Below are 15499 nucleotides of genomic sequence, written 5' to 3'. Positions count from 1 at the left end.
TCAGGAAGTCGCTCATCACCGCCTGCGGACCTCAGTAACCGGATCCATACGGCAGTAGCCTACAGATACCTGAAGAAATGGCACACCGACACAGATATCGTCATATCCTGCTTCCATGCAGGTGTCAACATTTTCCTGTTTGTTCGTTGAACACGATACTCAACAAATCCTTACATAACGTCACACACTTGCCGAGACCTTTTTTTCCTGATCTGTGTGTTGTTGTCATCCGGGATTGATTGATTTTACAATCAAACCGGTTTCCAGCATTCCTTCACTCCCCTCAACGGGTGAAAGTTGGCAATCGAACGGGTGGGACGGTGGTAAGGAGCTGCTATTTCCAATTTTACTTTTGTTCAGCAAAAAAAAAAGGGTGCGCACGACCACCCTTAGAGACTCCGAACGGGAGAAAGTTACGTGTGTTGTATCGTGGATGTGTTCACGTAAATTGGTTTTATTTTTTGCCTCTCTCTTTCTCTCTATCTCTCTTGTTTGCTCTCGGATCTTTACTGCACTCAATCTTGCCGACGAGGTACGCGGCGGGCACCCTCCCTATGGCGAGATCATTCCGCTTGAAATTGAAAGTTTTCTCCGCGCAAACCAATCATGCCTGCCCTCGGCTGATCATTTGGCGCGATTAGATCGTCGTCGTTGTCGTGGCGCTCATTTACATTGACAAACAGTGCCACGAGTGACGGTGGCGACGTTGTGGCAGGGGCACTATTGTTGGGAATGTTGGTACCCCCTACGTCCCTGTCCCTCCCTGTCTGGCTGGCTAAACATTCCTTTCTCCTAACGCTTTACTAACGGTCGAATTGTGATTTGCCTTTTGTGTTGTTGTGGTTAAGTCTCTGCAATTGCTTGTGCATCTCACCAGGCCACCAGATATTATTGTCATCGCGTTTGTTTACGTAACCGCGTGTGTACGCGGCCATCCAGTTCGCCCGCAAGCAGAGATTGGTCAGCAGAGCTAAGGTGAAAGGCGAACCCTGTCTCTCTCTGTACCTCTCTGCATGGGAGGCGATTTGAGATGAAAGTGCGGGGGGGGGGGGGGAGGGGAGGAGAGGTGATGAAAACAGAAGGTGCTAAATTTCGTTTCTTCCTGTTACGCGATGCTTTCCTTTCATTATCATCTTTCGAAGGTGCCTTTCGAAAGTTGGAATCGGAAAAGGCTTTTCGACACGAAAGAAAGGGCAGAGATGGCCTGAAAAAAAGGCTTGCGGCAATTATCTTCCTCTCGCGAGTGATGTGATGCTGTGCGGGGACGAGCGATACAGCGTAAAAAAAAGGCAGGAACTTAATTTCCTGCTTTCAAACAGGCCACGTACATAATTTGCGCGCGAAAGGCAACGCCGTTTCGGGACCGCAAGCCGGCAACAGCAAATAAAACCAAAATGACGCTCAACACGCCGCGTCGCAATTTCCGACAGGCGGTAGTGTTTGCGTAATATTTAAAAACTAGTCCCAACCGTCCGGCGGCAGTAGTGGTCACCCTAAATAAAGACACACGCAAGCTTGTATTGTAAACGCACACGCAACGCACGCAACAGCGGAACGACAGCTAGTGGTAGTGGTTTAAATATGGCGTGTCCGAAAATAGATTAAACAAAAAAAAACAAAAACCGGTTCATTACCGTACTCGAAATCGTCGCTCGAAGCTCATTTCTATCTTAACGCGTTATCGATATCACAACACAAGTATCTGCTCAATCGATCGCACTGTCCTGCTGATACCATTCCTACCGCGTGGACGCCGCACTAAATGGCGATGGCTGATGATGTAAATGTGCTCCCTCGTAATAAACAAAACGTGTGTATTCGTTTGGCGTATTGTACCAAATCCAAGGTGTTTTAATGGCGTCCCCTCCTGTCCCTGAATTTATAATTGCATTTGCATTTGGTATGGCGGATCGATCGAAAGCACAAGCCTGAGACCCAAGCAAAACAAATGCGCCGCGTAACTGAGCGACGAAAAAGAAAAAAAAACAAACAAACAAAACAGTTGCAACTATTGATTGTTTTCGGTGCGCCATTTGCCGTCCACGAGTTGCGCAAAACGGTTTGACCATGCTTCGCTGCCGATTGATTAGCCGGCGTCATAGTAGAATGATTCTTCGCGCCACGAATGAATGGCTGTTCGAGCAGTAGTAGCATCGCGAGAGTTTTCGGACGCAAAAAAAACCCTCCTCTTCCATCGCGCTTACATCATGGCAAAGGGGCCCAAACGTTACGGCACACGGTCGTCCACACGGTGTGTCCCATAAATTGTGGACCAAACAAAGCATAATGGGAGGAGTGAGCTAGTTTTTTGTTTTGTTTGCTGCTGTTGTTGAATATTTGTAACGTGCGCCAAAAGTGGGACACGGGATCAAAAGAAATTTAAACAATAAAGCAACCCCCACACTGTTGCGCCATCTGGTGCGCAAGAAAACAACAACCTAACCTAACTTAGTAATCAATTCGGGGAAGACTATAGACTGAAAGAAACGAAACATGCGCTAGCGCTGCGTTTTAGGATTTTTTGTTTCAAATGTGCCGTCGAACTCGTGCGTTATGATACCGGGTTCTACCGCCCTATTTCTTTGTTGGTGTACGGGTAAATAAATGTACTCTTCTCTTCACTCTTAGTAGTAACTCCACTTAGTAATTCCTCTTAGTCGTTGTATGGTGTTGTTGTGGTGTCTCAAACCAAAGCAAGAGGCAAGAATGGTAAGTGTACAAAGGTAATGTATATATTTTTGTTTCGCTAACTTTCGTGATTAGTTCGAGTCGAGTGTTGGAGAATGTGGAGCGTGGGGATGGTGATAGGGGTTGAGGAGGGTAGAGGAAGGGGAGGAATAATACTTCTAGGTCGTGACGGCGCACTAAATGCACAATGGTCACACTAACGTTAGTGTCTGCCTACCGCTAAGTACTACTACCTAAAATAAACTATTTTACATTCACTTTCCGCTGCCACTGCGCGCACCACCGACCGACCGATGTCTTGCCGGCGCATTTACACATGCGCAAGATTATAATGTGTGTAATATCAAATGGGTGCGCATTCCTGTCCTGCTGCGCCACATTCCTGTCCTGCTGCGAGAGCTTGGCCTTTTTGCTGTACCCCCGCCCCCCCCCCTCACTCCCCCTCTACCCTTCCTCTCTCTTCACAGCTGAAGTGTCAATCAAAACTGCTTAATCGTGTTGGTAGAATTTATAATGACAGTTACTACTCATTACGCGGGGTTTTGCCGAGATTGTTGTTGTTGTGGTTGTTGTTGTTGCCGGTGCTGTTTTGCAACAACACCCGGCTGTGTGGTCAGTAGCCTGATGTATACCTCGGTCCCTGCGTTTTTGTGCAGGGGTGATGGGGAAGCACAATGAAACAGAGTGTAACGTTTTGTTCGTGTAGTGAAATGTGTGAACTAAAATGGCTGCCCATTAGTAAGTATAAAGGTGCGTCATCCTATTTGATTTCTGTAGTAATTTGCGTCTGCACTATTCCTATTGGAGTAACACGTTTATAACTGCTAGTTTTACACTGTACTGTTTGTGTTTGATTTTGCTCTGTTTTCGGATTGCTTCCTTCTCGACTATTCCTCCGTTACGTTAAGGTGGCTTTGCTGACTATGGTTGATTTCTCTAGCACTTTGTGTACTTTGTCTTCTGGTGGTGGTGGTGGTGGTGGTGGTGATAGTGGTGGTACCTTTAAAATCCCTAGCTGTAAACCTCACAGAGCTTAGTGTGCGCCTACCACGTGTGCGTTACTTGTCCGATCCACCATTCTGCGATTAACGTACTGTCGCTGTCACGCTGGACCCAAACTGCTCGTATTAAAATAAAACTTGGCCTTATACTATCAAAAGCAGCCGTTCGGTAGGCTCTCTCAAGCATCCGAGAACGTACACGCGTAAGTCCATCTGGTTGCTCTTGGCGTCACTCTTAACGGTACCCTTTTGACAACACATCAAAGCTTTTACGAAAAACCCTCTTAAAAATGTTTTAGTTAAAATCGGTTTTGCACACTGCAACGGAACGGCGATTAAAAGTTGTACTTAAAACTTACTCTGAAACTTACAACTGGAGTTAAAAAAAAACAATCAAAGTATCAAACTGGTTACGGCTAGTTAAAGTAAAACAAAATAAAAAATGAACAAAAAACAACTATTCACATTAAAATAGTGTTGCCACTAAAGCAAGCTAATTTAGATGAGCTAATTGTACCGTTCAGTGGTCACTCTGAGTTTGCATAAAATACAAGCAGCAGTTTAAATAAACAGGAGAAGAAAAAACAAGTAACCCAAAGACACGCCATCTTTGTCAGGTAACGAAAGCGAAAAAGATACATGTCCCTTAGCTTCATAGGCGCACGCCAACTTCAGCAATTGGCAGTCCAGTGTTGCCATCAAAATAGTATTGTAGGGAAGCGTATAAAGACTAGCGTGATTGATCCTTTCGCTCATCAGCTCAACACAAAAGTTGAAGTTGAAAAAACATAAAATGTGGGCAATAAATAATAAAGGAAACGCAGCAGTTCTCTCTCTCTTTGTCTTTCGTTTGACCAGAAACTAAAACCAGATTGCAGACATAAGGGAGTGATGCAACCCTGGCATCAGAAAAATTGCCTTCGTGTTGCTTAAAATATCAGTATTAGAGACAATTATGATATATAGAAGAAAAAAAAATGCTCAAGCAGGTAACATGTGTGTTTTTTTTCTGGTTGCTGGTTGCTCACGCGTCGAGCCCGTTCATGCGAGAAGATTCATGCGTGAAGTACAAAAAGAAAAAGGGGACCAAACATGTCCAAACATGCATCGCAGGCGTTCAGATTTTCCCTGGGTAGCTGTTACCGCGTTTACTAACGAAAGTAATGCTCGCATCCGGCGGGGACACTGACAGTTTGCTGGTAGTAGTGGTTGGCAATAGAGATGCTGGGTAAGAGAAGACGATTCTTCTTTGCCGGTAGCTGTCAAAAACGATATGCAAGTTAAACCAAACCGACCGCCCAGAATTAGCTTGTTGGAGTGCCGCAACAAGTCCTAGCGGGTTAGTAAATATAGTGGTAAAAAGAAAACACAACCCACACACAAACACGCACAAAATTAAAACAGTCACTGCAATAATGGATCAATGAGCTGGGGATGGGCGAGGGTGGGATGATTCCTATGGCATCATTCATTAATAAACTGCACGCAGCAAATGGCGATCGATTGAATAGGGCATGGGTGGCATGAGTAGTATGAGTATTGATTAGTAGAGGAGTATTGAAACAAAACGGAAAGTGAAACACAACACACACACACACACAAACAAAACCCAAAGAAGTAAGGTGCAGAATTGATTAGAACAGAGTGTGAGAGTTCAATTGGAGCTGACGTAACGCCGCGCGCAAAACAACAATCCGGTTCGAAGGTCCCAAATGCACGCCATCTTGCCCTTTCCGTAGCCTGATGCTGGATTTGGAGTTGCACCTTCTGGGATTGTTGAGGTTAATTTGTTGGACTTATCGCTACTGATAACTGCTCAAGATATTCGCACACACATACACACACATACACACACACACATACATACACACGCGCAAAACATACACCACATATACAGATACAGTGCTACACCGAAACGAAAACTGTGTAGGTATATATGCTAAAGAGATATATATGTATATTCCCAACGGATTTTTTGTTTAGACTGTTGCACCACCGTTTTTTTCTCATCTCCACACACACACTGCCAAACTGTAATGCTCGCCGTTTCGCGCGCGCCCGCTTTATGACCGTCTTTGACTATCCGCTGTCTGTTCAGCCCACTTCCATTCAACGGGGCCTCTCCATGTTCTCCATGTCCAAGTGTTTGTGGTGCGGGCGACCCCCTTCCGAAACTCCTCCTCTAACTAACCTCGGCCGTGCGGCGCAGGAAGTAGGCCGCCGACGACGGCAGCACGCCGCCACCGACGAGCTGCTCCGACACTGGTCCGACACTCTCCTCCGACAGCTGCCCTGCGTCGGCACCGTCCTCGCCACCGCCCAGTATCTCCCGGTCGAGATGTTCCGCCTCGAGCGCGACCGGATCGGCGTCGCTGGTTAGCTGGCGCGTCAGCTCGTCGTTGTCCAGCTCGGGCCGGTAGACGGGCGAGAACTGGCGGTCCTGCCGCTCGCCGGAAATTTCGCGCGTCACAAAGTCGGGCCGCAGGATCGGGGACAGCGGCACGCTGTACTTGTCGTTCTTGCTCTCGATCTTGAGCTCGTGCGCGGCCGCGTCCGGCAGGCTGACCGGCAGCACGTACTTGATGTTGAAGTCGATCTTGGTGATCGGTGCGGGCGTGGTCGTTGTTGTCGTGGTGGTGCTAGTGCTGCTGGCGGCTGTGGTCGTGCTAGTCGTCGTGTCGCTCTGTGCCCGCTGGGTGGAGGATTTCGAGCTGACCGTGCGCGGCAGCGGTACGACCGGTATGTCCTTGGACTTGCGGTACGAGGGCGCCGCCTGGGCCGGCTCCGGTCCGTTCAGGTTCGGGCGGAGCGAGAGCGACGAGACGTACTTGCGATTGTTCGTGTAGTGCCGGGTGGCCTTGGTCGTCGTCTGGACCGGCGGTTCGGTCTGGTACGAAGGTTCGGTCGCCCGCTCGCCGTCCGCCTCGGCCGAGCTGTCCCTGCTGTACGCAAAGTCGGACGGGACGCGCACCGCCGGCCCGTCCGGGCGCTTGGTGTACTTTTTCTTGCTCTCCCGGCTCGGCAGCACCAGCGACGACTGGACGCGGTCGGGTACCGTCGGCAGGTCCGGCACGTCGTCCACTGTCGTCGTCAGTAGCTCCGGCGCCGCGGCCGTCGTGGTGGTCGGGGTGGAGGTGGAGGTGGTGGTTGTATCGGGCGTCATCGTCGTTGTCGTGGTTGTTGTCGTCGTCGTGGTCGTCTTGAGCGTGGTCGTTTCGCTCGACGGCTCCTGGAACGAGAACTCGGCCGGCAGCGTGTACTTGTGCACGATCTCGCGCTGCGTCGAGGACGACACGACCGGCGTGGTTCGCGCAGTGCTGCTGCTGCGCAGCGTCGTATCGTCCGCCTCGAGCGTCACGCGCGTCGTTTGCTCCTCCTCCTCCGCCTCCTCCTCCACCGCACCGTAGTAGTTGGTCGTGTGTGGTGGGGCGCTGTCGCCGTCCGTCCCGTCGCTAAAGTCCACCGGCCGCAAGCTAGTTACCTGTTCGACCGCCGGCTGCTGCTGCTGCTGCTGCGTCACGGCGGTGGGTTCGTCGTCTTGGTCGAGCGGCCGATCGGCACTGAAGTCTGCGCTCGCAATGCGCTGGATCTCCGGGTACGGTGCGACGGTTTGGCTTTCCTCGCCGGCGCCCTGCGGCAGCTCGGTCGTCGGGAAGCCGGCCCCCTTCTCGGGGTCAAACAGCCCCTCGAGCGGTATGGTGGACGTTTCCACCGTAAACACGCTGTTCGAGGACAGCACCATCGGCCGGCCGCGCCCATCCTCCGACTCGTCCTCCTCGACGCGCTCGGTCACCGGGGCCGCTGCCCCTCCCGCGGCGCCACCGAGCGTCGTCGTCGTGTAGCTGCTGCTGGTGCTACCGTGCCCGCCGGCCGTGCGGTTCGCCCGGTTCGGCTCGACCAGCCGGATGATGATCTTCCGGTTGATCTCGCCCAGCTTCTGCATCACCGGCAGCTCGTCCGGGTTGCTCGCGTTCTTCGTGTAGATCTCGACCACGCGGTGTATCTTGACCAGCTTGTCCGTGCGGTTCGCCGCCGGCAGCTCGATCTCCTGCTCCTCCGTCCGGTAGATCTCGGTCGAGGACGGCACCGACTCGTTCTCCTTGTCGATCGAGAACACGTGGTAGAGCGTGGTCGGCTTCACCGTGGTCGTCGACGTGCGACCACGGTCCTGCAATACATTGACATCATCAATATCGATATTATCATTAATCGTGTAGATCGTGTCGGCCGTATTCAGTGTCGTGTAGTGCGTCTCGTCGGACGCGGTGTAGTATTCGGTGGTGGTTCTGAATGTGTTGGGCGTTGTATCCTCGTACGAGGTAGTGTTTTCGGCCTCATTGTTGTTGTTGTTGTTGTTGGTGGTGGTCTTGGTGGTGGTGGTGGTTGTAGTGGTGGTGGTGATGGAGTTGGTGGTGATAGTGTCGGTAGCGGTTGGCGTCGTCGTTGGTGCGAGCGCATCCGACTCGGTCGCCGACGACTGCTTCGTATCGTCCGTGGCGTACTCGACCGTCGCCGGCAGCGTCGTTTCGCCGTTCGCGTCCGGCGTCGTCTGTGCAGCGCCCTCTGCCGGCTCCCTGGTGGTTAGTAGCAGCACGCCCGGCAGCGTCACGTTGCGACCGCCCGCCGCTGGCGCGGTAAAGTTGCGCCGCCCGCCGGTCGGCTTGCGGGGCTGGTAGCGGCGCGTTGCGAACCCACCGCCCTGCTCCCCGCTCAGCTCGTTCAGCGTCGGGGCGGCCCGCTCGTCCTCCACGTTCAGGCGGCTGCCCAGGGCGGCCGTCGTCGAGCGGAGCCGGCCGAACGTGGGCCGCGTGCGCGTCGTCGGCGTGAAGCGTGCGCGGGGCGTCGTGACGCTACCCGCCACCGGGCCCGCCCCATCACCGCTCACCAACCCGGTACCGTTCTGGGCGGTCGGTTTGTAGCCGCCCACGTTGCCGAAGGGGCGGCGCGTGCGTGTGGTAAAGGTGCGCTGCGTGGTGGAGGACCCGGCCGACCCTTCGTTGCCGCTCGCCGTGGCCGGCTGGTTGTTCTTGAAGATGAACCGATTGCTGCCGGAGCTGGGCTGCGGCCGGGTAGGCGTTATACCTCCGACACGCCCGCCCGGTCTTCGCACCCCACCGAACGTCGGCTCGGGACGGGGCCGTTCCGTTTCCACCTCGCCCGGTAGCAGCAGGCTGTTGCTGGCGTCACTGCCCAGCTGCCCGAACAGTCGCTTGCCCTGCCGCTGGATCTCGTTGTCGCCCTCGTTCTCCTCCCCGCTGTACCGCTGCTCCTCCGACGAGCCGAACCGGTCGGCGAGCGTCGTTCGGTCGGTGGCGTCGCCACCGTACGCCGTCGGGGGCGCTGCGGTCGTGCTGGTCGTGGTCGTGGTGGTGGTGCGCACGAACAGGTTCGGCCGCTTGGGCAGCAGCACCGAGGTGCGGTTGATCGACTTCTGCTCGACCGGCTTCGCCGCGACCGTCGCCTTATCGAACGAGTTTTCGAACGCTTGCGGCCGTGCCGGCCGGTTCAGCGAGTACGCCGACCTGCGCCGCGTGGGACGCGCGGCCGGCGGGGCCGTATCGTCGCCGGCTCCGCTCTCCCCGCTGGACCGCTCCGTGGTGGACGACGCCCTGCCGCCCAGGGGCAGCGGTTTGCGCTTGCGCGACGGCACAAACGGCGACGGCCCTGCGGGCGGAGCGGAACTGTCGCCATCGGCGCTACCGACCGACGCGGGCTCCTCCGTCGTGGTCGACAGGCGGCCACTGCGGGCGAGCGAGAACGAGGGTCGGTTGCGCCGGGTCGGCACAAACTTCTTGATCGGCTCGGTCGGTTCCGGCGCCTCGGTCGTGACAAACTTACCGGTAAACTTGCGGCGCGTCGCGCCAAAACCGCGCGTCGAGGCACGGGCCGGGATCGATTCCGACTCGATCTGCTGGCTGTCGTTGGGGCGCGGCGGCTCGGCCTTCGCCGGTCCGCCCGCGACGAGATTCGAGCTCGGGTTTGGCTCGGTCGCGGACGCGGTCAGCGTGGAGAGTGTTTCCGTGGCGCTGTCCTCGTCCTCGTCCGCCTGCTCGCCGGTGCGCAGGTTCGGCAGGCTGAGCAGGTTGTCGCTGTTCAGCAGGTCGTACCCGCCCGGCGCAATCTCGTTCGACGTGTCCGTAATGACGGTGGTAAAGTCCGAGTTGGCCACATTGCTGTCCGGGAAGGTCGGCTCGACCGTGAACGACTCCGTCGTGGTGGTCGGCGTGGTGGAGGCCGGCTTCAGCAGCCGATTGCCTGGCAAGCGCTGCCGGCGCTGCTCCGTGTTGAAGGAGGCGCGCGATCTCGGCAGGGGAGACCTGTCTTCCACCGTGGAGGCGGCTGCCGGGGTCGTCGTTGAAGGCGCCGCCGTGGTCGTACGGCGTCGGTTCGCCCGCTGGCGCTTGGTGGTGGAGATGCCGGTCGCTCGCTCGGTCACATCGTTGCCGAGCGGTTCCTCCGTCGGTGTGAGTCGGGCCGCGAGCGAACCCTCCTGCGCTGGTCTGCGTGGGGCGAATGGTCGGCGCGACGGGGCCCGTGTGGTCGCGTCTGTGCTGTCGGGCGTTTGGGCGCTCGTGTCAGCCGCCGTCGTGCGCAGTCGGGCCGGTCTGGTTGGGCGCGTGCGGCCCGGTATGAACGTTTTGTTCGTGTTGACCTCGGACACGACCACGTTGAGTGTCGTGTCGACGGCTTCGGTCGTGCTGGGCGGGCTGTACCGCACCGAGGCGAGCTTGCGCGGCTGCGGTGTGGTCGTGTCGACCTCGGCCGCGTTCACATTGTACAGGGTGGTGATTTCGTTCAGCAGCCGGCTGTCGGTGGCGTCCTCCGCCTGGCTCGGCAGCTCGGTCGACATGTCGTTGAGGCTTTCCGCCAGCAGGCTGTTCACCGTGCTGTCCACGCTTTCCGACCGCCCGAACGGCCGCCCGCGGAAGGTGGAGCGGGCTGGGGCCGGTGCGACCGTGCTGAAGCTGTCCTGCACGGTGGTGAACGCTTGGGCGGCCGTAGTGCCCCCCGTGGTGAGCTCGTTGCGGCTGCTGAAACCGTACCGCAGAGCGGTGCCGAGCGTGAGCAGTATGCGCTCCTGCGTCATCAACGGGTCGTCCGCGATGCGCGTGTAGGAGCGGATCTCCGGCGTCACCGGTTCCGTCTCGATGCGCGGCTCCTCGGTGGAGGTGGTGGGGCTCGGGACGGGGCTTTCGCTCGAGCGGCGCCCACTGTACAGGCTGAAATTGACGCGCCGCAGCGAGCCCCGCTCGGTGACGGTCGTGAGCGGCTCGAGCGTGGTCGTGCGACCGAGCGCAAACCGATTGGCGGCAAGCTGCTCGCTGGCGGCTGTTGGTCTCGTGCGGCGGCGGCTTACAGTTTGCGTGGTAGTGGTGGTGATGTCGGTGGTGCTACTGCTGCTGCCTGCAAACGGTACCGGCGGCCTACTGGGCTCGTCGTACGACAGGGGCGTCGAGCGAGCGGCCGGCGCCGGTTCGGGCGCAGTCCGGAACCGCACCCGGCCACGGTTGCCGCGTGCGGCCGGTGCCCTCGCTGCCGGCTGCTCACCCGCCGGACCCTCCTGCGGCGGCTGCTGTTCGGCACTGTCGGCACTGCCGACCCGGCGCTGCCGGCTCGCTGAAAGATCAAATCTCTGGGCATTGGAAAAACTCACCTTGACCGTGCGCAGTGTCGTCGGGTCGGGGACGGCGGCCGCGGCAGTGGTGGTCGCCGCGTCGGGCACGCGCGTCGGCCGCGTGCGACGGGCGCCCGCCACGAATGGACGGGGCGCTGCCCGCACGGGCGCAGCGCCACCGATTCGCCGGCTAGGGTTAGTGACAGGTTCTAGTGGGGTGTCGGTAGTGGCAATGGTGGTGGTGGTGGTGGTAGTCGCTGGCTTCCTAGTTCTTGTGAATTTGAAAACGGAGTTAGAGGTAGCATCGTTAGTGGGGGGACTAGTAGCCACCGTGGTCGACGGTACGGACGGCGTCGTCGTTGCCGTCGTCGCCGTCGCCCGGCTGCTGCTGCTGCTGCTGCTGCTGGCGGTAGTGGTGACGCTGGGTGCCACCGTCTCGTCGTCCTCGGGCCCCTCGTACGGGGAGCCGAACCGCCTGTCGGGATTAGCAAACGTGTCACTACCACCCACCAAACCAGCGTCCAGTACACTACTACCCGTAACGCTTTCACCGGTGTTAGGCACGGCGGTGGTTACCTCGAGCGTCGTGTCGGCCGGCCAGCCCGACGCGCTACTACCGTCACTACTACTGCCAGTGTCGTCCGCCCGGTGCAGCGTCGGCCCGATCGGCACGGTGGTGTCGGTCACCTCCGCGTCCGACGCCCGATCGCTGTCCAAACCGGCGGTGGTCGGTTTCGGGCCCGCGCTAGTGCTACTATCGCTATCGTTACTACTATCGCTACTACTACTACTACTAGGGTTGCCGCTGCGATCGTCGCCGTCGACGTCGTCGTCGTCGCCATCGTCGCTAATCGTGTTGCCGCTGACCCGCTCAACGCTACTGTACTGTCGTGTGCTGTAAGGTATCAAGTTTGGTTCGGAGGATTGTGGTGATGGTTCGAGCGTGGTGGTGGTGGTGGAAGCTGTAGTGTATATGGTTTGGAAGTCTGTAGATGGTACCAATAGAGAAGAATCTGTGCCTACATCATCGCGTTCGGTCTCCTGCAGTCGGCTGCTGGTGTACGGTACGCTGGTCGTCCGTCTGCGATCGATCGTGTTGTAGCTGCAGCACCGTGTGGTAAAGGGGGGGGGGGTGAGAGAGTAGCAGAACGGTAAAGGATGATAGAGTGAGATGACGGAAACAAAATGGGAAGCGACCTATCGTACAGCGTCGATCGCAAGGGAGCCAATTCATTCGAACGTTCATCTTGTTCACGTTTGTATCGTTCGACAAGAAACCCGTTAGCAGATTCGAACCGATTAGAAGCTTATTGGATTTGGATTTATCAAGCGAGCTCAATGCTATAGGCAAATGTTTGAATACCTTGAAATACATTTCAACAATGGCAACTCGCGTGATCTGTCATTGGTAGCTGGAACCTGCATCAAACAAACAATTGACAGAGTTGAATTGGGATTTAGAGCTAGCGATGCTGAGTCAGCCAGAGAAAAATGTAAATGTAAAACGATTTGCCAAATTTGACAGATTTGCTGTCGAGAAGTAAAATGGAACTTGAACCGAGCTCATTATTGAAATTGCTGTCTATGATTTTAATTATTGCTGCAGTTTTTACCACTAATGGGGTCCTTTCCGTTTTAAGTTGGTAGGCTCAAATTTCAACCTGTTAGCTGTTTGCATTGTATAGCAGTTTTCGAGCAGCTATCTAAGTGGTTGTAATATACAGGTAGACTTATCCCAAGGTATATGAATTTAGAAGGCTGATTTTTATCGCTTCTGCTTCTGAATGATGATGAGTGTTTTGTGTATTCCAGATCTGTGTACCAGATCTCTTTAATGCACCTTGGGATAAATGTAAACACCACCTTGTTTTGCCATTTTTCGAGCAAATATTAGAATCTAATTCTAGCTTTAAGGCTAGAATAATCTAGACCGAAAATTGCAGGCTAGTTTTGTGTGTGGTTTTGTATGAAGTGTTTACAACTGTCAAACTGTCCAACTGTCAAATTCCATACAAAAAATTGACTAGAATCGTGAAGGGCCCCAATGTTTGATTTATGGCACCCATTTCAAAAAGAATTCAGAGAGAATCGTTCAGTCATTAGCTAGCTGAGAGTAACGCCAAAGTGGTCCCCAACAACGATATCTGCGAAGCAATGCGCGAACTCGAAAATTTAGAGGTTTCTGCACTAGAGGAAAAAGTTGAACTACACGGTCAAACATTGGTGTATCAAAAGCAAAACATGGTGACTTAGAGGCCAAGTTGTTTGGAAGTTAAACTCCCCCAAACTTCTCCTGGTTATACTTTAACCGACGGTTTGATATTGCGTTATCCTTCTACAGTAAGTCACAGAGTAAAAGGTACAAGGCGTGGACAAAATCCGTCATACAGATCCGGATAAAGTAGCTGAGCCTGCTCACTTGATGCACTTGGTTAAGGCGTTAAAGATGCGCCAAATTGGTTCCTGTGTTCATTTACTCTATCCGCTATCAAGCACGCAGCAGCAAGAATAAAAAAGTTTGGCAAAGCCTTTCATCGACTCGACCGACTCGAGCGCGATACCAATTATACTTCCATTCGATTCGAGATCGTCCAACAGGGTTCGAGTGTCGTTCGACGTACACGATAGGTCTGAAGGTGTGTTTGTGTGTTAAAAAGAGAGAGACAGTATGCTGCAACCTACCGATTAGGAGACGAACGCTCCGGCTCACTCTCTGTCGGCTGTGACGCTTCGGTCGGTTTGCGGTACCAGTTACGATTCACTGTCTGCGGCTCCTCCTCCTCCTCCTCCTGCTCGTCCTCCGCTGGTTCCTCAGCGTCCACCTCCGGTTGCGGCTGCTCCGCGACCGTCGTCGGTCGCTGCCGCCTAATGCTGACGTACTTCGGCACGGCCGTCGGCCTGCCGGTCGTAAACGTGGACGGTTGGTTTTCCTCCTCGTCAATGTCCTCGTCGTCGTCGTACCGGTCCTCGATCGAGGCGGCCTTCGTCGGGCGGGCGCGCTGCAGCGTCACGTACTTCGGCTTCTCCCGGAACACGCCCTCGAACTCGGGCAGCTGGTCCAGGCCCTCGTTCTGCGGTCCCACGCGGCTGTTCGTGTACGAGTTGCGCACCACCGACGAGTACTTGTTCTCCGGCAGCGAGCCGGCCCGGTCCTGCTGCTGCGTGAACGTGATGGCCGGTCGGAACTTCTGGCCGACGTTGCCGGTGCGGCTCAGCACCCGCTCGTACAGCGACTTGCTGATGGTTGGCGCGGTCGTCGACACCGGATCGGCTTCCGCACCCTTCAGCAGGATCGAACCGTCCTCCTGGGCCTGCAGCTGCTTCTCCAGCTCCTCGATGCCGCCCACCTTCTTGATCAGCGCGATCAGCTCCTTGATCACCTTCGGGTCCTCTTCCGGCTGCGTCTCGGTGTTGTCCTCGTCCGAGTAGTCGGCCTCGACCGTCGGTTCCGCCGTGGTGGTGGTCGTCGTGGTCGTGAAGATGCCCCGGTTGAAGAAGTTGTTCCGGTTGGTGGCGACCGTGATGCGTGGCCGGGCCGTCGTTGACGTCGTCGGCGCTGCTGCCGTGGTCGTCGTCGAGGTGGTCGTGCTGGTCGTCGAGGAGGTGGTCGACGGTGCCGTCTTGGAGCAGATCACGTTGCGGGCGTAGTCGCACGAGTCGGCCAGCTTGTTGAACACCAGCCCGGACGGGCAGGTGAACTGATGCGCTACCAGGCCGAGGCTCGGGCTGTCCAGACACCAGAAGTACTTTTTGCAATCGCGCGGATGCGGGAAGAAACCTTCGTCTTCGCATTTAAAGTCTAAAGTGATTTTGAGTCACCCGATGGGGAGGGAAAAGAAGAATTAGAGAGCGACATTTCCAAGATCGATCGGACGTCACTTACCTGCTCCCGGATCGGGTGTGGTCGGTGGCTGCGGTGTCGTAGTTCTTCCGCCAATGTACAGCGAGTCCTCCGTCGTGGTCGTGGTGGTGGTGCTGGTCGTGGTGACGCGCACCGGCCGTGCCACCTTGCGTCCCTGGGAAGTTTTGAACGATGCCTTAATTTCGTTGTTGTTGTCGGTGTTGACACGGTTGCGCGTGGCCGAACCTGGCCGGCTGCGCGAACGACTCGGCTTGCGCGGTCTGCCCGATGAAGCAACGTCGTTTATGCCCACTCTGGAAGCGAAAGAAGGAGACCCAAAGGTTTCAATTTAGT

General features: G+C 55.7%; 1 protein-coding gene across 1 annotated transcript in view; it reads right to left on the bottom strand.

Moving 5' to 3' along the window:
* The window catches only part of LOC120905599 (mucin-5AC-like), a 40023-nt gene that overhangs the window by 7227 nt on the left and 17297 nt on the right, over positions 1-15499 (bottom strand). The window contains exons 7-9 of the mRNA XM_040316546.1: positions 15188-15459; positions 13987-15103; positions 5874-12406 (exon numbers count right to left, since the gene is read on the bottom strand). Coding sequence (XP_040172480.1) covers positions 5874-12406; positions 13987-15103; positions 15188-15459 — 7922 coding nt within the window. The remainder of the gene's footprint in view (positions 1-5873; positions 12407-13986; positions 15104-15187; positions 15460-15499) is intronic.

This window comes from Anopheles arabiensis, chromosome X (assembly GCF_016920715.1).
Source record: "Anopheles arabiensis isolate DONGOLA chromosome X, AaraD3, whole genome shotgun sequence".
In the NCBI taxonomy this organism is placed as follows: domain Eukaryota; kingdom Metazoa; phylum Arthropoda; class Insecta; order Diptera; family Culicidae; genus Anopheles; species Anopheles arabiensis.
The sequence above is the reverse complement of the archived record's forward strand: the minus strand, read 5'-3'. Positions and strand labels throughout refer to the sequence as shown.